This window comes from Dendrobium catenatum, unplaced genomic scaffold (genome assembly GCF_001605985.2).
Source record: "Dendrobium catenatum unplaced genomic scaffold, ASM160598v2 fragScaff_scaffold_390, whole genome shotgun sequence".
Classification (NCBI taxonomy): domain Eukaryota; kingdom Viridiplantae; phylum Streptophyta; class Magnoliopsida; order Asparagales; family Orchidaceae; genus Dendrobium; species Dendrobium catenatum.
Genome location: NW_021318852.1, coordinates 2,529,644 through 2,554,078, shown reverse-complemented (window position 1 = coordinate 2,554,078; position 24,435 = coordinate 2,529,644). Strand labels below are relative to the sequence as shown.

At 35.0% G+C, this 24,435-nt stretch overlaps 3 protein-coding genes across 3 annotated transcripts in view; 1 reads left to right on the top strand and 2 right to left on the bottom strand.

Annotated features, from left to right (window-relative positions):
- LOC110104982 (obg-like ATPase 1) overlaps positions 1-8,553 on the top strand; it is a 28,509-nt gene extending 19,956 nt beyond the window's left edge. Inside the window, exons 6-12 of the mRNA XM_020834308.2 lie at positions 2,265-2,378; positions 4,034-4,098; positions 5,343-5,459; positions 5,594-5,669; positions 5,895-5,987; positions 8,018-8,068; positions 8,212-8,553. Of these exons, the coding sequence (XP_020689967.1) occupies positions 2,265-2,378; positions 4,034-4,098; positions 5,343-5,459; positions 5,594-5,669; positions 5,895-5,987; positions 8,018-8,068; positions 8,212-8,310 (615 nt within the window). The 3' untranslated portion in view covers positions 8,311-8,553. The remainder of the gene's footprint in view (positions 1-2,264; positions 2,379-4,033; positions 4,099-5,342; positions 5,460-5,593; positions 5,670-5,894; positions 5,988-8,017; positions 8,069-8,211) is intronic.
- Positions 8,554-11,281: 2,728 nt separating this feature from the next.
- On the bottom strand, positions 11,282-13,065 carry LOC110104983 (photosystem II 10 kDa polypeptide, chloroplastic). The gene is made up of 5 exons (XM_020834312.2): positions 12,854-13,065; positions 12,319-12,377; positions 12,176-12,231; positions 11,976-12,028; positions 11,282-11,521 (listed from the first exon to the last, which is right to left on the bottom strand). The coding sequence occupies exons 1-5, from the start codon at positions 13,014-13,016 to the stop codon at positions 11,427-11,429; spliced, it is 426 nt and encodes a 141-aa protein (XP_020689971.1). The 5' UTR covers positions 13,017-13,065; the 3' UTR covers positions 11,282-11,426.
- A 1,387-nt stretch (positions 13,066-14,452) lies between these two features.
- LOC110104962 lies at positions 14,453-24,231 on the bottom strand. Its single transcript, XM_020834278.2, has 8 exons — positions 23,908-24,231; positions 22,253-22,732; positions 20,830-21,001; positions 19,973-20,270; positions 16,148-16,220; positions 15,962-16,052; positions 14,797-14,876; positions 14,453-14,707 (listed from the first exon to the last, which is right to left on the bottom strand). Exons 1-8 carry the CDS (start codon positions 23,998-24,000, stop codon positions 14,498-14,500), a joined length of 1,497 nt encoding a protein of 498 aa, XP_020689937.1. The 5' UTR covers positions 24,001-24,231; the 3' UTR covers positions 14,453-14,497.
- Positions 24,232-24,435: the final 204 nt, after the last annotated feature.

The window sequence follows — 24,435 nt, the reverse complement described above, 5'->3', positions numbered from 1 at the left end:
AGATGTTGTTATGAAGAATGGAGTTGATATTCTGTAGCCATATTTGCTATTAACCTGTGGTTTATTCGGAAATCCTGCCGGCTCTTTCAACCTTCGTTTTCTCATCCCCTCCGGAATCCTCGCGGGGCTCTTTCCACCCTCTCTTCTCGGGCTTCTAACCACTTTTCGTCTCTCGGAAGGTGCACTCTCTGTATCCTTCTTCTCAAAGTAAGCAACTTTAGGGTGTCGTATCAGATGTTGATTTGAAGCATTATTGAGAAATTGGCGCCAATCTTGCAGTGGTGGATATATATATATATATATATATATATAGTTTATCCATACTTTATCTATGCTTTTCATTTTCACTTTCCAATTTCTTTCCATTTTTTTTACTTTCTTATTATTAAAGCTTCAATCATTTTCAATCAACGCATTTAAAATTCTCCAAAGAAATTAAATAATTATATGGACTATTATTTCCAGATTTGCAATGAAAATAAAATAATGAAAATTTACACATATAATTACCCACTTTAATCCTTCCAAATCCTCGATCCTTGGAGCAACCTCAACTTCGAGTTCCTACAACTTTCACAAAAATATAACTTCTATAAAAACGTGCTTTTATAACAAAATTGAATTAAATTTGTATAATAGGAGAGTCACTTATAAAGGAAAATGGGGATTTTCTCAAAATCCTTAAATCCTTCTCTCCCAAAATTCCTTCCCCTTGTCTTTGATTCCTTCTTTTATCTTCAATTTAATGTTTCTGATGATTAGAGAAATAATTAGGAAATAATTTATAAAAAAAAAAATGCAAAACAAACCTTTTCCCTCTTTTCCTCATCATTCCTCTCGCTCGTTGAAACTTCTCCCAAATTAGTACTCCTTTAATGGTAGAAATGAAAAGGAATGATCAATTCTTTTTATCCTCCAACGCGATCGACTGGTAAAAATGACGAAAGAAAACTCAGAATCCTTCCGCATGTTCGGTTGTCCGCCCGCTCCGTTCCGTTGTTCGTTCGCGAATCGCGACCCCTTCCTTCGTCGCGACTCTAATAAAAGGCGGGTGATGTAGGCAAGGGGGGGGGGGTCAAAACAAATCCTAAATTTTGACCTTGGTTGCTCTTGGTTTGGCCTTTGCTGCTGTTGGTTTGGGGCCTTTTGCTGCTCTCGGGTAGGCTTTGGCTGCTTGGTTTTGAGCTCAAAATTTGAATTCTACTTGGTGTTAGCTCATTAATGTTTGAGCTGAAGTTTAGCTCAATAAATGGTGGAATAAATTCTCTTAAAGCTCATTAAATCAAAAAGGTATATTTCTTTTTAGCTCATTATTATGGAATGGACTTTTGGCCTTCTTCTTCCCCTTTTGCTTTTTTCGGTTTCTGCTGGCTGTTGCTGTTTTCGTGGTCTCTCCCTCTCGGTATTTCCCCTGGCTGTTTTCCCGTGAAGCTCTGCCCCGTTTCCTGTGCTGGCTCCTCGGGTCCCTTGCTGGTTGGACTTCCCGTGGCTTCTGGCTGGGTTTCCCGTAGCTATTTCTCCCTGTTTTTCTGTGCAGTTTTGTGGGATGTTGTATTGTCTTTTGGCCTTTCATTTCCCCAAATCTGATTGGATTTGGTTGGAGGTGTTGTGGCTGTTTAGCTTCTTCCTTTTGCCTATAAATTAGAGATGTTTTGAGGCTTGTAAGGGTTGGAAAAAATGCAATTTTTGGACATGAAATCCTGAGGGTTTTTGGAAAAGCTTGAGAGCTTGTTCCACTTCTTCTTCTTCTACTTTTTGGGAAGGCTTTTGAGCTTCTCCGCTCTTCGTCTCAGCTTCTAACCTCGTTCTTCTCTCCGCAAGTTTCGACGCCACTTGTATCCTTCTTCTCGACGAATGAAAGCAAGTTTATGTTAATGTTTGTGTCGTTTGTAAGCGTTCAAGTTTGTAAATCTTTTATATTATAAAAGTAAAGTTGTTTTTGGTTTGTCTTGTCGTATTTTGACTAGTTTTGAGAATTTGGAGTATCTTCTTTTATCTAGGAAGGTTGTCTTTTGCTTGCAAAAATTTGGGGGCTCTTCCCAAATTTTTTGCTTGCATCAGCGGGTGGTCGGTTGGGTTGAACTGGCCCCCAACCGGTTCATTACACTGGCGCTATATTTTCTTTTCTGAAGTTGACATCTTCTTAAGATTTTTCCTTATTTATGTGTTTTATTATGCTCTTTTATACATACATAATTTCTTTCAGAAGGAGGTTTTCGAATTAAATTTAAATAATTGACTGATATTATTTTTTCTTGTGGAAGGTTAAAGCATGGTTAAATGAGGGGAAAGATGTGCGTCTGGGAGACTGGAAAGCTGCTGATATAGAGATTTTGAACACTTTCCAGTTGCTTACAGCAAAACCTATTGTCTATCTGGTATACAATTTTTCATAGATGTGACAACTTCCAAGGCAGTTTATAGATGCAAAATTTTCTATAATTCCTTTCACAATGTACTGAATTTTGCATTTTCATTAAAAATTTGGCCATATGGTGATCAAATTGGCCGAGTGACTTGTACTGCAAGTTATGATCCACCTAGTGTCCTGATTAGAATGTTTTGAAAAGATTTCTTTTTGCAGCTAAGCTGGGAGAAGTTATTTGTTCTTCAAGTAACTCTACTCGCTTCTCTTTGTAATCTCACACAAAGCATTATTATGTTCTTTCTCTTAGGGGCTGTTTGGTTAGAATACAAAATGGTGTAAAGTATTTCAAATACGGGGTTTTGAAAATCTAGGTATTTGGTTGGATGAAAAAGAAATGCTAAGTAAAGAAATGTAATGGAAACTATTTTAGTTTTTTTTTTGAAGTAAATTAAATTCGTCCAGTTTTAAACGAGAACCATTTACACACCTCTAAGGTTGTGAGACTTACCTTTGGGCCATCCTCTGTGTTAAGCCCCAACCCAGCCAATTTAGGATCAATAGGCTACCAACAAACCAATGAAATCAATCTTGATTCATGGGCCTTCCCAAGGGTGGACCTAACCTTGGGCCAATTTTCTAACAACAATTCAAGGCCACCAAAAACAACTTGGGCAATCTATCATGTTAACAAACCTATTAACTAAACGTTGGCCAACTACCATGCTAATAAGATCATCAACAAAATACCAATTCTAGGCCAATTATCATATTAGCAAGCTCGCCAACTCAAATCACCATATGGCTTAAACCTACTTTGTCGAGTGAAACTAAAACTCAAGAATAATTGATGATCATGCCTTTGAGTTTTAATTGGTCATGCCTATAATTTCTGAATTGCAAGCAACAATATTGTGTCTCTTTGAGATCCATTTAGTCAAACTGATATGGCAAACTCTTTGATAATGATCAAGTTTATGCCAATCTCAATGGCATATCGTTGACACACTTTCAACTTAATTTTTGCTCAGGATAACTGAGAGGGAATAACTCATGGTTGGTAATCAGGCTTACTGGACTTTAGGAGTCAAATCCATTTGACACTAGCTAATGGGATCCCTTTGTAGAGCTGAAATGACAGATCTATGAGATCTTGATTGGATTTGCCTCCATATGTATTTAATGAATTTCATAGTCGGATCCAGGTATTTGCGAAGGCATGTTAACTTGGGTGTTAAAAAAAAAAGTCTTTCGAGTACCTGTTGAAATAAGCATGATTGAATTTGTGGTCACATTGTAATTTTTGCTTATTGTTCAGACAGTTGACGGTAACAATGCCCGCTGCTATCTGGAGGAAGTGTCAGAGTAAATATTCATTAATTGGTGATAGGAGATTGAGCATGCAAAATCTTCTCTCGTTCTGATAATAGGAGAGTTGCATGGTACTTGCCTGGTAGTTAGTAGTCTTAATCTTTGCTACTCTTGGAAGCACCAAAATTTTTTTTTCTTGGGTTATTGGCTTAAGCAATCTTTGTTTATGACTTTTTGCACAACTTACATGTTTTATCTTATGAGAACACAACCCTATCTTGTAAAAGCTCTTACCAACTAAAAGCAAGGAATGTTGGAACCTTCTTCTTAAATATTCCCAATTTTTTTTTTTTACAGGTGAACATGAATGAAAAAGATTATCAGCGAAAGAAGAATAAGTTTTTGCCCAAGATACATGCTTGGTATGTTTTGATTTTAGGCTGGCTTGTTCTAAATTGTTATTTTTTCCCTCCTCCGTTGTTGGCAGTGGTGTTTGTAATATATTAGAACAGTGCGATGCCTTGATTTTTGGTAACTGATTCTGACCTTTTATCTAAGCAGATTTATAATGCTATCTTACATATGCTTCATTTCACAGAACAATTAGTGCTGATATGCTAAATAGATTGCTTTGGAAAAGTTGGAGCAAAGTTAATTAATCTAAATTATGTTCATGGTATGAGCAAAATATGGTACTAAAATATTGGGCATATTCATGTGAAGAAGTTAGAGAAAGATTCCATACGCTTGGTTTTAAATGAATCCTTTATTAAGATGCACGCCTGTTATCATCTATAAGTTTGGTTTGGTTTGGGAGAACTACAAAGCAAGCAGAGGGACAGAAGACAATGAGGGGGAAGAATACATGAGAAGGGCTATCACGGTTATAGCAAAGGAGAGGGAATGAGAGAAGGAAGTGGAAGCCCAACCTTGAGGCTTTGAAATGGAATTTTTCCTATGAGTTTCTGTGGGGATTTGTGTTGGTATTGTGGGGAAGGCATTGTTATTCATTACTTGCCACCCGAACATGGCACTGATTTTCTAGAAAGAATTGGTGTTGGAGATTCCCTTGCTTCAGAAGTCTCTGCATACAGCTTGGTGCTCTGGTACCTGACTAGCAGTGTGGTAAGCTAATCCTTGTTTTGAGGAACAAGAATTTGGGGAATTGAAATCAACCTATTATCCATCCGATTTGACACAAACATAAAAATCTGGGTAGATTTTTTGTTCACCCAACTCATTCTCTGCGAAATAACTATAGGTATAATAGGTTGTCTTTAGGGTATTTGTATGTTCTATTTGATGGAACATAGCAATCAGTCTTCTCTTTGAGGCTTCATGAAATTTAAACCCGTTTAATTGATAAAACTGGATAATTTAGTGGCTTTTCTGACACAATAAGTACCATTTATTTCAAACCTAATTCATCCATCAATCACCTTCAGATCTACTCCATACATCACTAAAAGAAGTCTTATTTTCTTCTCCTGGCATGGTATGCAGAAGAATCTTCCTGGAGACATTGTTTCTGAGTTGATTATCTTAGCTATAGGCAATCTGGTGCAATGGATGAGCAAGAAACTTGTTCTTTTTTTTTGAAAATTATTTTTGTATCAAAAGTTACTCTTACTAATTGCATCTTTATCACAATTGACAATCTTTTCAGGGTGCAGGAGCATGGTGGTGAACCTATCATTCCATTCAGTTGCATTCTTGAAAAAAATCTTGCAGATATGCCACCAGATGAAGCTGCCAAATATTGCGAGGAAAACAAATTGCAGAGGTGAGCTAAATCCGGATATGTTGATTTGATATCTATTAACCACTTTTTGAAGATTATTTCGGACATAAAAGAATTCTTCATAACGTGCACAATAGCAAGAATAACAAACACTAATAAATTCTGTCTTCTCGCAGTGCCATTACAAAAATCATAAAGACTGGTTTTTCTGCCATCAATCTTATTTACTTTTTTACTGCTGGCTCGGATGAGGTATTTTCCATTCGTAGGCCAAGCTAAATTAGTTGATTTTGTTATTTCTCACTATATTTCATACAAAATGAATTTATTTTTCAGTCATCCATCAACAATAGATTAAAACAGTGTGCTTCTTCATATTTCCTAATTCGTATGCATTCTTTATGAATTGTACTATTATTTGGACTCCTCATATCATCATCCGAATGAATGATTCTATAAAGAATTATTGCTTAACAGGTTAAATGCTGGCAAATCAGACGCCAAACAAAGGCTCCTCAAGCTGCAGGTGTCATACATACTGATTTTGAACGTGGTTTCATATGTGCTGAGGTATGTACTACTGTTTCGAATCATAAAATAAACTATGTTGTTTCATTTTGTGTCAATTAGCTTTGTTGTCCAGCTTTCAGTTTGTTAGTTGTGGTTTAGTTGTAATGGGTATGTTCTCCCTAAGTTCAGGATATGTAGTGCTATACTGAACCACGTTAAAGTGATTGATTATGAGTTGAACTTTAACAAATAAACATGGTTAATAAATACTTAATATTAATATATCCAACACATACTTGATGCTAAGAAATATCTCCTACTTTTTTACTTTTGTTTTGTTTGTAGTATTTCTCTTATTATCAACATCAGCAATATGGGGCCGACTCTATCTTTTCAGCCATTGCTGCGGTTCATCCATTGTTTCAGTTAAAAGCTTTTTGTTTATTCAATATATCCATGCAAGAAACGATTGGTAGATTTAGTAATTTAATACTTTGAAGATGCTCATATGACACAGGTTTACATTAAGCTAAGTTTATTTTCAGTGCACAGTTTATAAAGTCAAACTTAGCATGGCAATAAAAAATCTTTATATGCAAGCCACACTGTTATACGAACAATTTGTGATTTGATTCTTGGGATTAAGATTTCTATGTTTCTAAATATAGAAAGGAATATCATATGATTACCTCACCACTCCTCAAAATTCTATTTGTAGATTATATCATTATCTTGGATTCCAAGAACTAGCCATTTGCCTGATATGTTTTTTTTTCCTAGAATTAGTTGTGAGTTTACTCCGGTGTAGCTTTGGCTTGATAAATGTATCGTGAATAGAGATTGAGCCAATGATGACTCAGCTCTTTAACTTATAAATTTCTCATTCTTTCCATTATTTTAAACACCTTGGATTCAGATTCATCTGCTCTTGTTCATAAAGGAGATGTGCTTGTGAGTCAACTCAAACTCTTTAAATTGAGTTGAGCTTGAGCTCAAACTCAATTAATTAGTCATGCTCATGCTCAAGTGGGGCAACTTGTGCTCTTCCCAGCTGATTTACCCTCTAATATACACATTGTTTTGTTGGGCTGATGGACTTGTTCTTTGGCTGCTTTGCACATACTTAATTTTCGCTATGTGCTAGTTGTTCCTTCAACTTGTCATATTGAAATTATGAGCTGTATTTATTTTTCTAGACTCATATGCCTGCCTTTGTTGCTTTTCAATAACAACATTAATACACTTCGGATGTCATTCTTTCCTAGTTAGTTAGCTTTGCATAGGTAACTTTTCTTTTGATATTACAAAACATGGCGTTGCATCATTCTGCAAAATTTACATCAAGTTTTCTAGAGATAGTTGTGAGTTTACTCTGGTGCAGCTTTGGCTCGATGAATGAATCATGAATAGAGCTTGAGCCAATGATGACTCAGCTCTTTAACTTATAAATTTCTCATTATTTCCATGATTTTATTACTAAAACACCTAGGATTCCGATTCATCTGCTCTTTTTCATAAAAGAGATGTGCTTGTGAGTCAACTCAAACTCTTTAAATTGGGTTGAGCTTGAGCTCAAACTCAATTAATTAATCATACTAATGCTCAGGTGGGGAAACTTGTGCTCTGCCCATTTTATTTACCCTCTAATATACACATTGTTTTGTTGGGCAGATGGACTTGTTGTTTGGCTGCTTTGCATATTTTTAATTTTCGCTATGTGCTAGATTGTTCCTTCAACTTGCCATATTGAAATTATGAGCTGTATTTCTTTTTCTATACCTGTATGTTTGCCTTTGTTGCTTTTCGATAACAACATTAATGCACTTTGGATGTCATTCTATCGTAGTTATTTAGCTTTGCATAGGTAACTTTTCTTTTGATATTACAAAACATAGTGCTGCATCATTCTGCAAAATTTACATAAAGTTTTTTACAAAATCATAGATTGGCCTTTTTTGTCTTCTCTTCCACAAGCCCAAGTAAAGACATGGCAAACTCTTGGTTTGCATGTATAATTATGACAAAGAAGTCGAGTCGTACTAAATGTCTTGAATTTGTACTTTTAGTTTAAATAATTTGGCCTCTTTCAGGTCATGAAGTTCGAAGATTTGAAAGAAATAGGCAGTGAAACCGGAGTTAAGGTATGATGCTTCCAGTGCTGACTTTTGCTGTATTTTTTTTTTTTTTTTTTTTTTTTTTTTTTTTTTTTTTTTTTTGTGAAATACATAATTGCATAATCATTTCCTAATGTAACCTGAAGTCAATTTTTTTGTTTGGCTTGCAGGCCGCAGGGAAATATAGACAGGAAGGGAAGACCTATGTTGTTCAGGATGGTGACATCATCTTTTTCAAGTTTAATCCTTCCGGAGGCGGGAAGAAATGATTCTATAAATCTTAGGTGCACCACCTTACTAGAGATATTTTTGCTTGACTTTTGAAATGCTTCTGCTATGTTCCATAGATGCTTCCTTGATTGAAAGCTATTTTTGTACTCTGATAATTAAATTGAATGTGTATTATGAGATAATTTCTTAAAATGATTTTGAAAAACTTCATACAGGCTGTATGGTTTTCTTTGTTTCCTCCTTGCAATAAAAAATAGCTGCAGAAATTCAGGTTGTCAGCATGACTTTTTTGTTTTTTTCTATTGATTTTTTTTTGTTAGCTTATTGTATTAACTCTCACGTCACTTCTATTTTTGAAGGAATAAATAATTTCCTGTTAATTCCTGTTCCTCGTGATTTTTATTTATGGGACCCCTTTTTTTGTTTGTTGGGGGGGGGGGGGGGGGGGGGGGTGGGGTTGGGTAATGGTGAGAGCCTGAGTAATATTTTAAATGAAGAATAAATGTATGGACAAGAAACGTACCAAAATAGGTGCTACCACAGAATAACAATTAAAATACATGAAGCACCCAAGCAAAAAGTATCCAAAAATCAGAGTGATTAAACAGGGAAATAAATCAAAGACGAAGCATAGAATTGTGATCACGAGAGATTAGAGGATGGGGGGCTCGGTAAGAGACCCAGTAGGATTTGTTATTCTGGATTTAAAAAGGCTCTGTCCATTACTCAACTATAAGTTCCAGCTGACTAATTAGATTGAATGAGCCATCCAGAAAAGGAAAAGAAAGAACTGGATAGAGCTTATCATCTCGTCCTTCCACCCAAAAGAATCCAAAATTGCATCAAGAATTTGGAATAGTAGCCATACAAGAGCAAGAACAACTCTTCCAATTATATTGTGAAAACTAACTGAAGATTAGCACTACAGGATGCCTCATACAACATCACAACCGGATTACAAATAGCAGAGAATGAGATGAGAAACCCAAACAAGCTGGATGAAAAGCACATCAAAATCACATAAAAATCAGAATACATGAAAACCAACGATAAAATTTAAGAGAGGGAAATAGGTGGCGGCTAAAAAATCTTTAAAATATGTGACTTCCATATGCCTAGGCATATTTTCATTGAGTTTCCAACTTTTGATCCTTTGCAGGATATGAAACTTAATCCTACGGAAGAGGTCAACCAAACTTTAGGTTCAAATGAGTGTATCCTAAAATTGCTTTCTCACCAACTATGTAAAAAAAAAAAAAGAATGGCAGCAGTGACTAAAAAAAATTCTCCTGGCATTAAGTTATCATTGTAAGATGTGCAATGCTCAAGGTTTTGCATCAATGAAGCATCAAAGAGAAAGAGTGTTACTTACCAACCACATGGACTGAGGGAAACTAAAGAATAAGTCTGAATGACTTTCTATGTTCAAATGGCATAAAAAGGGCCATATTAAAAATATTTCTGAGTTAATGTTTTTAAGTCATTTAAGCAAGCCATCAATGTACAAGTAGAATACTTTGACATATACCAAACATGTTCTCTCCAGTGAAAATCAGTGGCAGAGAAAAAAAAATCCTTCTTAGTTTTGAAAGAAGAAAAACCTTCCTCCCCTTTTCAAACGATTTATCACCATTAGAATGGAAATTAGCAGACTTAATAGAGTATGATGTTTCAATTGAAGAGAATGGGAAAGGAAGTAACCAAGCCCCATTAGCAATAATATCATAGATTTTAGTATCTAGGACCCGAAAAATGTCCTTTGAAAGAACTATTAGGCCATAGGTCTTTAAATAAGGAAAAAGTTTGGCCATTCCCAATGGAAAATGTGAGCCATCTATGAGAGGAAAGGGTTGGATATTTCTCCAAAAGAGACCTTACTCAAGCAATGACTCCATAGAGAACATAAAGCCCCATTAGCAATAATATCATAGATTTTAGTATCTAGGACCCGAAAATCTCCTTTGAAAGAACTATTAGGCCGTAGGTCTTTAAATAAGGAAAAGTTTGGCCATTCCCAATGGAAAATGTGAGCCATCTATGAGAGGAAAGGGGTTGGAGATTTCTCCAAAAGTGAGACCTTGCTCAAGCAATGACTCCATAGAGAACATAAATAACATTCTGCTATATAATAAGAGGATTAGACTGGGAAGTCATCTTCCAAATGACTTTCATTTAGCATACATTGGGACTTCCTAAACTTTTATATATTTACTTCAAAACCACCTGTTTTCTTCACGAGTTCTCTGACATTGGATCAGTCTTCTCTCCTTCAAACTTTTCGCTTAAAGATGTAAGCCGTATTTCCTCGCGAAAATAATATAAGTTCTAGGTCTGACCAAGGCTGCATTAGAACATTGATTACAGTACCATCACCTCATCCATTGTTAATTTATTTGTTTTGTCTTGAAGAAAAAATCTTATCATTGTTACAGCTATTAACCCGTAGTGATGAAAATAGAAGATAAATGCATGACTTTCTGTCATTTACATGAGTTGGTTTGTCCTAAATTTAATTTCCTTCTGTAGCTGCTGGGTGTTTAATTGTTATTTTTGCAATGTTCTTGCTAAGTCTGGCACACGAAGAAGCACAAATACCAACTCTTTATTATAAAAAAAATACAAAATGCCCAAACTAATCCCTGACTATTTATGTTGTATTTATTTTTTGTCTTTTTCTTTCTCTAATTTGATAAGTCTTTACAATATGACTATTTAGATCCTTCCGTTAGGCCAATGATAAAAATCAACAGAGAAGGCTAAGTATCAGCAAGGATAGGAACCAAATTGCAGAAAATGAAAGTATGGTGTCATAGCATCAACATAAATACACCCTAACTAGCCGAGGATCATTTTGTTCTTTTTTTTTTAATTAAAGAAGTGTTACCAACATTCAAGTATTTATCACAGCAATACTATGTTCTTGAATTTGGTCATGATTGATTAGCTATCTTTCGATGAAATTCCAATGAATTCTCAGGATGATCTATTAGACTAAAATTATTATAATAATTGAGGCATCGATTAATAAGCTATAGCATTCAACCCTGTCCCAAAAAGAGCAATATCACATAAAAGATTACAGATTGCAGCGAAAATACTAGTTTTCAATATAAGTTCTGAGAAAACTTATAATACAAGGCTTGTTATTAACATCCTACTGAGCCAGAGCACTGGTATTGTAAACTAAAAGAGCTCCCCCACCTAGCAGTCCAAGTAGTGTCACAGCCCATATTAGGAGGCCAGTTTTCCCTGCGTTTATCACCAGAAAAAACAGCTGAGGTGAGCATATTAAAAACGAACACATGAATTTGCACTAGTGATTTTCTCTAATTATTGATTTAGATTCACTATTGTAGTTTTTCACTAAGAGCTATTTGTGTAAATCTCTAAATAGTTTGGTGTTATGGTGAAAAAGGTTAATAGCTCTAAATTTTTTAAATAATGCCCCTATTTTTTATATAACCAGATTCATATCTTGTATTCATTTTAGTATTTCTTGAAACCATATCTTGCCAATCGCCTGTGGTTGTTGAAAATTTAATATTATTATTAAGTGTTTGTTATATTATTATTAGAGTAGTATTGCAGCTATATTTTAGAGAAACTATGCATGCCAGGAATTTCATTTATTGTCTTCCTTTGGTTTTTTCTCACGAAAAAAAAATAAAAAACAAGCAACGGGAAAATTTATTGTTAGACTTACCTCCAACATAGACGTCACCACCAGGAGACCATTCTTCTGGAGAGTAGATTGGACTGCAAATTTGAACAAACTTATATTAGTGCATGAGAAATATAGATATTTTTGCCATTGAAACAATTTTCAGAGCAGAAAAAAGTTTCCAAGTTTTAAGTATTGTGTTATTAAGTATACAATGCGTGCATATTGGTTTTCGTTATTACCTGTAGCCATCAACATTAGCTCCATATTTGTCGACAAATTGATAAACACCCTTTCCCTGCATTAATTTGGGAAGGAAAATAAAGCATCTTATAAATAACCTTTTTAAATAGCAAGAGAATAATTTGTTAGGAGAAATTTCAACCTTAGGCTTCCTTCCAGATGCATCAAGACCATTGGCCAGGCTCATCCCACCTCCAGGTCCTACAGAACACTCCTTTTCAATCCCCATTTATGCATATGAAACTCATCTATTATACATATGAACATTTTTACTGTCTTGCAACTTCCTAATTTCATGTTAGAATGTGTTATCAGTTATTGTTTGGTTTGCCTCATTTGCATGAATATAGAAAGCAGTATGTGCTATAGATTATGGCTTTGTTTGGGATGACTTTCTTCCGACTTCTTAAAGCGGCTTTCTAGTACGAACGAAGAACAAAGTCACTTTAAGAAGCAGGAAGAAAGCCGTCCCAAACGAAACCTATTTGATCAAACTATGCTTATGTATGTAAACTATATGTTATATGATTCGGGCTTCATTTGGAACAATTTTCTTACTGCTTTCTACAACAGTTTCTAGAATAAAAATTTATTTAAAAAAATAATGATCTAATAACAACCAAGTGAGTTCTAAGAAGCTGGATGGAAGGGAGTATTTGTTAGGAGGGGATACTAACCGTACGGAGTGTCTGTCTTGATCTTCCTGGCTTTGCTGGCCATAACTTTGAGGTTCGAAGAAGAAGGTCTGGCGAGGGAAGGCAGGCCTTTGGCTTGTGGCCTGCACGCTCCTGTGAGGGATGGCTTCAACACCAGCGAGGAAGAAACCAAGCTGCTCGCCATCTCTCTCTCTCTCTCTCTCTCTCTCTCTCTCGCTGTGCGCCAGGCTTTGAAGAGTTGGAGATATTGATATTGAGCTGGTAAGTTATCTACTTTCTGACACGTGGCGTCTTCTCTATGGCTGGATCTTGATAACGAATGTATGGTGGTCGCGTCAGTTTTATCCACTCCTTAATGGGAGAGATTTTTATGCGCCGAGTGTGGATGAAGCTTTTTCATCCGGACTTCAATTATACGAAGGCATCTGATTTTATTTTATTTTTTTTTCTGGTATATATCTGGTGTATAAGAGAAAAAAATTCATTTGTTTTTTATGTAATTAAAAAACATCTGAATTTTTTTTCATATACACTGTACAAGAGAAAAAAATTCAGACGTCTTCATGTGATTGTAGTTCAGATGCCGTGGCATTTGGACTCGGCACGTAATAATTTTTCCCTTGAGAGGAAGGGAGGAAGTTAGGGTTTCAATTTTTTAAAATTAGATTAAATTTTAGAATGGTTTCATAACTAGTAGTATTTGATTATTTTAGTCTAAGATTATTACGATGTTTCAATTTAATATCTTGATTATATAAAATAAAAATGGTTCCTTTGCGATTAAATTGGGATCTTTTTTGTAAAGTTGAGGGATCAAATTATGATCAAATTTATAGTCTAGATTAAATTTGAGAATGTGATATTTTGAGATTAAATTGATCGTACATGAATAATGTGATGATTATTTTGAATTTTTTTCTTCTTTAAAAATAATTCTATAAAGATAATTTTCAATATAACAAAGTAAATAAAGGATATAAAATAACTTCCATAGCTTAATGCGTCTATCAACGCATGAACATTCCTACGCTAACTAAAATAAGAAGAATAAGTTTTTATGAGATTATTTTTAATTTGAATCATTATTTGTAATTGATAATTGGATGTCTGATGTCCTAAACCCTAAATGAGAGAGAGAGAGAGAGGGAGAAATAGAAGAAAGAACACAATAGAAACATCCACCCAATATACCTATATAATAAATTGATTCTTCTCTTACAACATTATCTCATACATTTGATCACAGCAGTATGAAACAAAAATATACACATCTGAAAATGCAAAGTGGTGAAGCACCAAAGTGCAAGTTTCACGAATAGCTTTGGAAAGGAGTCATATTGATCTATTCTATGTTGAGGGAAATTAAGGGTTTAAGCTAAACTTTGCGAGGGGTTTAGGGGTGGGTTGCAGCAAACATGACCTTCCTGCCTGTCTTAGGCAAATGATGATCTCAATTGGAGAAATTATTAGGTTCGGACGCGGATAGAGAGAATCATCTGAATTTCTCTCTGTCTACAGTAAAAGCATAGTTACTACAGCAGCTGCGTTTTGACTGCGCTTTTATTGTAGACAGAGAGAAATTCGGATGATTCTTACTGTCCGTTGTCCGCACCTAATAATTTGCCTCTCAATTGAGACAGCCAGGCCCAGAACTGACTTGCTATGCTATGAAGCATTCCTATTTGAGCTTTCTTGCTGCTGAGTATCTTCAACTTGTTCGGCTTCCACACTATGTTCATTTGCTTGCTGCTGTGAACTATTATTTCGCATCTCTCTCCATTTCAAAAACTCAATAAACAAAATATTTGCACCGGCTGCTACCCCAAACCCAGCAAACGATGAAAGAAGGATGGAGAACAAAGAAACGATTTTAAGCTGTGTAAATTTACAACAAACATAAGCACTGATTGGTGGCCAAATTTTGGAAGGGAATTTCTTCTAAAGCAAAAGATTTTCTCACTTACCACAGTGTAGAAAATGTGAGCAAACAAGACGACAATGGCAAATTGGAACGAAGCAAAAGTCCAAACAAACGCCCTGCTAACTGCAGACATAAAAATATAAATCAGAGCAAATGAGAATGATTGCAGGTAGGAATTTCTTGTTTCATAACTTAAATTCTTTAGCAGGAGAAGAAGAAAATAGTAGGCATGTCATAGCTATTACTGATATTCATAAGGGACAATAGGAAGAAGAATAATAAGGACTAAACTTGCAAATTTAACCATTACTGATCAGAATATCCTAAGTTTAAGTATAAATTACCAGAAAAGATATTGCAGTCGCATATGCTTCTGTTGTAATCAAACAATATCTTTACTGATGATTTCCTGTTTATGTTGTTTGCATCTTGATTTTAATTTTCACTAATAATAGAACTAAAATGCTGGTTCCGAATGGGCTTTGGGACAAATATGTTGGAAAATTCTCTGTTTTTGGGTTTCATGGATAATTTCCACGAGAAATTATTAGCTGTGGATGAGGAATGTTAATCCAGCCAATTAAGAGCCAACATATGCCATCTATACAGTTGTATAAAGTTATGTAGGAGCTCCTGATCTGTAAATATTTTATATAAGTAAATTCCCAGTAACTATTAAAAACCTAGTTGTTGAGTTCAGATTGCATTTTTGTTATTAATAGTAGTTTATTTTTGAAAATATGATAAAATTTGGGACAGTTTTCTCATTGCTTTCTGTTAAATCTCAGCCTCTCGTTTCAAAAGACGATCCCACGGCTATGAACAGTAATCCGTGGAATGACCCCTTGGATCACATTAATTCCTTCCATAGTTAGGCTGCCGAATTAGGAAGGATTGTATTACTCATTATTCTCCAATTATTTAGAGTTATTTGTTTCTTTTTTGGGACATTTAGGTCATTTAAGGCAAACTCACACACACAACACATACACAAAGACTCGAACACAAGACCTTTTAGTTGGAAGCCTAAACTCTCAACCAACAAGTCAAGAAGAGCTGTGTGTTATTTGTTTCTTTAATAATGCACCTTGTATAGATCAATAAATAGGAGTAGATTGCTGAATAAAATCTCAAGCTCTTATTTTCAAATCTCTTATTTTAGTAATTTTATGTCTAATAAGGTCAGATAAGAAGAAAGCACTAGTTACCCATTGTGCATGCTATGCAGGATGAGAGAAGCCCCAACAGGCCAGAAAAAGGCAGAGATAGAGCAAGAGCTCGCGGACCCAACGCTTTAATCTGTTCATTAAAATAATTGTTGATTTGAGATCCAACAAGCTAACTTGCACATAGAGAAAATATCATTCTAGTTGTGAAATGCAGAGAGAATTTACCAAAAGTTGCTCTAGGAAACAGAAATAGGCAAGTATGCTGACCATGACAAGTACTGGTACATCCTGCCATATCCTGTAAGAAAGTAAAGCGTCCGACATATGTTAATCCAATGAGACAGTGAGAATTTAAAAAATCTATATATATCATTTTAAGCAACATGTCTAGATCATCTACGAAAAAGAAGCCGAAAAGAGTGGAGCTGGGTCGAGTTTCCATAAAGATATATCGTTGCTTGGTATTGAATACTTGCAAAGATAGTTATAACTTTCAACAAAGACATGAGTGCATGTAAATGTTTATCCAATTTACATTTAGCGACTGATATTATCATTTTTATCATTTATTAAATAAGTGCGGGTAGCATTTCAACAGCCTCCCAATGTCCCCTCCTCGTAAAGGGAGGTTGGGAGGACACTTGCCCTTTCAAATCCGTCCGATCGGACAGATATTCGACAATCGAAGGCTTCGGAGGAAAAATCAACTCCGGTATTCGTCTTCTAGTCTTCCATTGCTTCTCATACCTGTTAATTATTATGATTTAATTAACATTAATTTCCCTTTTTAATTTTCTTGAAAATCCGACAGCCTTGCGACGTTCCCTCCCCTAGCTGGATTTTATGCTAGTGTGCAGACGGTTCTCCCCGTCTGCACTCCGCACCTAATAATCTCTCCTCCCCGCAAGGGGAGATTAGGAGGGCAATAACACTGATATTGATCTTCGAGTTCCCCCATATCCTGCAGTACCTATATCCTATGATTTAAATTAAAAAACAAAACTCATTTTTATTCCCTTGAAAATCCGGCAGCCCGGGAGAAGAGGTTGGCAGGGCACTTGACCTTTAAAACACGCTCGCCTGATTAAAACGTCAACGGTCGTAGGGCTTCGAGGATAATCAACCCTAAAATCCGTCTCTTCGGTTGGCTAGGTTCGACGCGTAACAGAAAGGGTCGGGTGCAGCTTGGGTCTGAGATCGTGTATGGGAGCAGAATCGAAGGCGGGAGCAGACGGGGTGGTTTTATGCAGCTGAAATCGGCGAGTACAGGAGAGTGAAACGTCATCGTGCGGAGGGGCGGAACCAGCTTCAATTTTGAGGGGGGGCAAATACAACACAAAAATAATTAAATATTAAAAAAATATTATTATATATCTATATATTACGACAAGTTTTTTTTAAAAAAATTTAAGCAAGAAAAATAAAGAAAAAAAATATAATTAAACAGTCATGAAAAGCATGAAAGAGAATATTAGAACTAAATGTGAAGAAATATATAGATATTTTAGGGCAAGATAGGATAAAAGAGTTTTTTAGGGGGGGCAAAAAAAAATTTAGGAGGGGCAAAAAAAATTTTTTACTCTCCTATAATTTTTTTTTTTTACTCTTATAAAAAAAAAATTTTTTTTTTAGGGGGGGGCAATTGCCCCCCCTAAGCTTGTAGTGGTTCCGCCCATGCGTGCGGCAGCAGGGAGGCGGATCGGTCAAGCTGTGTACGGCTTCGACTGGGATGCGCGATCGAAAGAGAGGAGACGGAAGAGGGATTTGCTGGGGCTTTGTGTTCCTTGCGTGCGTTTGAGATCAGGAGAGAGAACCAGCTTTGATTCATATGTCTGAGAGTTCAACCGAGTCACAGAGAGGAGAAATTACTAGGTGCAGAGTCTGGACGAAGAGATATGTGCTGACTCCAATAAAATGTTGACACGTAGAGTTGACACGTGGATATTCAATTAGATTTATTTTTTACTTCATAAATTTAATGTGTCCACCAAACTTTAAGCCATGCACACCAAAAGCGCAGTTAAAGCGTAGGTAAAACGCAATCAAAGCGTAGTAAAAAAACACAACAAAAGATCTGCCAAAGCGCAATTAAAGTGCAGGTAAAGCGCAAGTAAATCGCACAAAAAAAGTGCAACCAAAACGCATTCCATATTACGAAACAGTTTCTCATGATTTAACATTTAGCATACCAAATAATTTTCAGGCTTAACACATTTCGAATTTACTAAATCCAAATTTACAGAATTTACTAAATCCCACTTGTTGCAAAACAGCCCCTGAGAGTGTTAAATCATGAAAATTATTTGGTATGACAAATGTTAAATCCTAAGAAACTGTTTGGTAACATATTTCAGAATTTATGATAATTATTTATTTAAATATGAAGAAGTTAATTATAAATTATAAATTAAATTTATAATAAAAAATTAAAATTAATGTGTTATGAATTTAATAACATGTTAAGTATAAATTACTAGTTAATTATTATATATACTATTAATTATATATTTAATAATATAGATTTTAAGTTATACTAAGTAAGATAATTATATTAATATTTAATTAATTTAATTAATTATTAATAATTTAAATTATATCAATTAAGTTAATCTAATAAGTATTTGATATACAATTATATAATAGATTTAATTAATTAGTTAATTTTAAAAATAACTAATTATTTAACTAATACTCACTAAATAATTTAATATTTTAAAGTATTATTTAGTTAGTTTTTAATTATTCATTATATTATTAATTATCTCATTAATCATTTAAATATTTAATTAAAAATTACTTAATTATTATTTATAATAGTATAGTAGTTATTCTATTATAAAATTATATTTTAATCCTACTTGTTATTTTGCAATCACTAGCTACTTAACTAATAATTTATTAATTATTTAAATATTATTTAATTAGTTTTAATTAAAAATTGTATTATTAATTATATCATTAATCATTAGAATTTTACTACTCATTATTATTATTTACACTATTAATTATGTTTTTAATTATATATATTTAAAGATATATCAATAAGCTAATTAATATTAATATTTAATTACTGATTATATAATTAAGTTAATTAGATAATTAATTTATACACTAATTATACTATTAATTATTTAATTAATTTACATAATTATTAATTAATTTAATAACAGAGGCGTTTAGGGTTTGCCTTTCATCTTCTCTTTTCGTCGTTGCTGTCCGGCTTCGTTGCTTCGCAGTTGGTGTAGAGATTGCACGCGTGTTCGACTTCGCTCTTCGTGGCTGTTCGACTTCGCTCCTTCGACGAATTTCCCTTCCTGTCGTATCGGAAGTTACGACATTTTGATCGGAAGCAACAACGGGAGCTCGATGGATGTGAAGATAACTTTCTACTTTCGCGCGCTTCTTCGGCCAAATCGCATAAATCCGCCGAACTGAGGGATTTAGTAAATTCGGGATTCAAGCCGTAAATCCTTAAATCCGGGATTTACCCATCGCCGGGATTTAACGCCCGCACAGAAACCGTTTGGCTGGATTTATCGTAAATCCGACTTAAATCCCGCTGTAAATCCGATACCAAACAGCCCCTCAGTGTGCACAGCCTATTGGCCTTATCTTCATGAGCAAACTTCTCCATTTGCTCACTAACTCAGTTCATCTTGTAATCTTCATCCCTTTGCATCTCCAATGCTTTAGGCCATCAACACCGATCCCCATTTCCAGACCACATAAAATTCGAGGATTCAATTTTTATATCAATTCCTATAGCAGCTCAAAGAAAGTTCTAAAGAGCAAATTCTACTTCTTGGGAATCTAATTCCCATTATAAATGCGAATGAGATTTTAATTGACCTACGGAAATTATAAAATTGTCAATTTGGTGATTATCAGGCACATTATAGTGTTATAAGCTGAAGTTCATATGAATGAATGGCAATTAACTCTTCAATAAAAAGCAAAAAAAATTTACTTTTTCCTTGATAAAATAATGGTTTTTTATATGATTGATCTGGCAAACTTAGACAAAAAGAAATTTTGACAGTTTCATATTACCTGTATTGAGAAGCCCCTCCATTTGCAGCTGTATTTGATAATCGTCTATTACTAAATGGCGTACTCTGTAACCTCAGCAATGTCACTGGCAGGTTTTGAACATCTTGCTTGCAGACATCACAAATCTTGTTTCCCTTAATACTAAACCATTTTATTGCGCATTCTTTGTGTGCAAGGGCAAGTTCACCTTTGCAGCTACACTCCAACTTCAACATTTCTCCTTCTTCTCCCAGCTCAACCAAACATATCCTACACACTGCCTCTTCTTCAGGGATGTCTTCACCTTCGCTCTCTACAACTAAAAAATTAGAACATGCCAAAACCTTGTTAAATTTGCATGATAAAGGGGCAAATATGTTCACAAATAACACTTCATAATACAATCTAGTTACAAGAATGTGCCATTAAAAAATGAGAGATTATTCTGTGCGAACACCGAATGCAGCTCTACATTCGAATACCAATCAGAATGAGCCACGTCAGCGATATCGAGCCTCAGTACCGAGCGGTATTGACACACAATACCGCGGTACCGAGGAATAACGAGCCGCGGGCTTAGGTGTCCGTACACACACATAAAAATTTTTATTTCTTTTTTAATAATAAATATCTATTAATATGCCTTGGTGAATCTAATGATAAACATTCAATTTGTGCCCCCTCCTCCCTTAAAAATTTTCTAGCCTGCCAAGTTCAAATAAATGGTGATAATTATGAACATTCACATCAGAAATATAGCAGGTTACTTAACGCATTCTACTAATAAGATGTAAATTTGATCAGTGATGAATATGAATTAGAATAGTATAAGATGACAATTAACACGTAAAGATTTATAAATGAAAAGTATTTAGTACCATTTGCTTCTTCAGCGATTTCAACTTGTGTGCCCTTTTCAATAGGAACAGGACGAGGAGTTATTGGAATTACACGAATAAGACGTGGTGAATTTACTATCCGCAAATTCCTATCTTTGGCATTCGCTGGTACTGAAAGTGAGCGTGCCATTTGATTCTGGCCTTGAGGTTTCTATGAATAAAAAAAAAAAAGAAAGTCATCAAAATAACCCTAAGAAAACAATTCTAAAGAGTAGAGATCATTGATTATTAAAAGATTAAATAGATTCCAGATGAAATTAGCTTAAAAATGTATGTAGATTTAAACTTTGGCCTGTCACCACCGCAAGGAGATGAAAATCTGGCATCTCCAAACATGGCCTGCAAGAATGTTGTTGGTATGTAATTATTTAACAAGGATGTTTCTGCTTGGCAACAACATAAGATAGCCTTTAATGCAATATAATGTTATTTTTCAGCTTGGTTTAGCAATAAACCTTCATGAATCAGAACCACTTAAAACCTCAAAGTAGCCATCACACAAACCTAAGCATAAAGAAATTAGGGCTTGGTTGGCAACCTCGGTGGTTCTTTCTCTATTAGTTTTAGTGGATTTGGAATTTTGAGGTCTTGTTATCTTGGAATTTTGGCTGTTACCTTCCTTACCTCTTTGGATGGCTCATACCTGGCAACTAGATGGCGGTCTAAGTCCATTTGATTTTGGGGTGTATATGTCTTTTTTTCGATCAGATTGTTTTTTTTTGGCCCTGATGATTATTGTTTTTCTCTGGACGTAATCTTCTCTATGTGATCATCTTGTGATATTGTGGTGTATTGCTCTTCTTTTTTAATAGATTTTTGTTTTGCTAAAGAAACCAATTTTAAAAAGAAATTGTACGAAATCATATTCAAGGTGTTTAATTGTGAATATTGTTAGAAAGCACAGCATGAAAACTCCTTTGGTCCATTCTTTTTTTGTAAGTCTCCTCAAATGGCAGAGTCTATCTAGTTTTTTAATGTTAAAGCATGGAAAAAAACTCTTATGTAGTGTGATCTGATCCTTATGTTTAATTTGACCAAATCTGAAAAACAGTAGCAAGATAGCATTAATGAATTAAACCCAAGAACTATGTTTCCCTTCTAGCTTTTTTTAATCATACTAGATGGAATTTCACTCTTATCATTTTCAGATTGCAAAACAGCAGCAGTCCAAGGAATTATCACTAATGAAAGCTCATATGTAAAACAAGTACCGTCGGGAACTTTTTTATCATAATTAAGGCTTCATTTGGGAAACTCTACTGCTTCATAAAATAGTTTTCTAGTACAAAAATTAAAACTTTTATACTAAAAAGCTGCTCTTTAGAAACAATAAAAAGTCAGTCCCAAGTGAAACCATTTTATAAATCACGAGCCTATGAAGAAGCAAACATTGAAAACTTACATCTGGAGCATGGATGTCGATCACGTGTCTGTCTTGCACAGATTCAGTGCATGAATTTGCAACAGGTGAAGCAGGTAAAGAGAGTCCCAATTTTGCTTTGATTAAAAAGGCTCTTGTTAAAGAGAATGTCGTTGAATAAGAATGTTTATTTGGCTGTTCTTGTGATGAGGTCCCCTGATCTCGTCGAGAGCTCCCCGGAGTGAGAAGAGCTGTTCTGTCACCTTTAGGTGTTTCGTTCTTTATCAAACTCCTTTGTGGGGTAAGATTTGTAGTTGATATTGCTCTTATTGAAGAAGGCCTGGGTGGCAAGCCTGCTCTCGTTGATCTTGGAGTGATTGAGTGGGCAATATATATCCTTGTTGAATTTGGTGCTGAAGTCTCTAAAGTCCTCCCTGGAATTTCTAAGGAAGATAGCTTGGGCCGCCTGGGGTGATGAGATGATGCAATTTCTCCTCCACTGCTCTCACCATGATTCAATGCCTGCAAAACAGGTTTTATGTCTTAATCCAATCCCATTCACAGGAAAATAATGGCCCAACATTCAACCAGCATCATGCAAAATGCTCAAACAAATTAAAATGCATGATCATATTGCCATGCTTATGTAGGATTTAAAGGGGACGGAAAAATAATTCCATCGTCTCCGAAAGATATATCAAATCATCGAGAAGAATTATCTGAAGCGTACATGAATCCATTGAAATGCGGAATCAATGTCTTCGATCTTCCATGTTTGAAGCGGCGTTCTCCAAGAGAGCGAGAGACCCCTTATTTTCACTCAAGATGAGAAATGAGGTAAATGAGAACTTAACCGCTTAAATTGGGGACCATGACGCTTTTATATTTCAAGTGTATTTTTTTTTTTAATTTCAGTCCATCATTAAAATAAAATAAATACTTGTCATCTACACAAATAATTATTTTCATATAAATTAAATTGAGATGCCACATAAGCTAAATAATATTTTAAATCTTAAATAAATCATGAATTTAATTGACTCAATTTTAAATAGTGTCTAATGTATAATACTTTACTTATATGTACACAAATATATGAGTCCACTTACAAAAATTTTCCAGCAACTTATTGATTTGAAGTAGTCCTACTGCGTTTAATTTTGAAGAGTGATTCAAGAGAGGGGACGAATTTATGACCTATTGCATCACCATCGGCATAATCCTCATCTCAAACCTAGCCAGTTATGTCCAGTGTTCCAAAAATATGAATTATATGAAAAATCATGCTAAAAGAAAGAATTTAACTTATATATAGACAAACAGAATTTTGAGAATTCAGATCCTGTTTTTGAAAAATCTTATTTCAACCTCATTATTGATTCCCTTTTTTTTTTTCATAATTCATAGGATTTATCACTCTCATAAAGACTGACAAACAGTTGATAAGGATTTAGCTGAATTGAACATTTGTACTTTCAAACAATTTTCAGGCTTTAATCCTCTTAAGGTTTAATAAATTTGGATTTACAGGATTTAATAAACCCTAATTGTTAAATCGAACAACCGATTCAATTTTCCCTGCAATCGAGGAAAAGAGGCATTCCAAAAAAAAAGCTACAGCAGGCCCAAACAAAAAAAAATCAGTAGATGAACTCCGAGCTACAAATCTAAAACAAAAGCGCGGAAGAAAGATATACCTGCCGATTTGGGACCGGAGCTGAAACATTCGAAAGTGGAAGTGGCGGTGCCGGAGAAGGAGGAGGGGGAGGAGGAGCTCCGGAGTTTTCCATGAGCACTCGATCAACAGGTCCGTTTTCACCCACAAAAATATCGAAATTTTCGTTAAAAAATTTTTACGTTAAATAGTATTTCTGAAAGATATCCGCCAATAATTTCTTAGAAAGAAAGAGCGCGCGCGAGAGAGAGAGAGATAGATAGAAAAAGGATCGAGAGGAGTCCGACGCCATCTTTCTGCGAGATTTAAATCTTCCCCCGTCTTCTCTCAAAGCTGGAGAAAGAGCCCGCGAAAGTTTGGGACCTCACTGGAAACTGTCACCAAACGCCAAATCTATATTAAAATGGAGCATTTGCCGTACAAAACTTTTATATGATCAGATAGGGGTGTCAATTTCGAGTCATGGGTCCGGTTCGGGTCGAAGCCAAAACTGATCCGGCACTATTGGGTCAGCCCGAACCCAACCCGTTTTTTAAAATTGGTCAGTTAT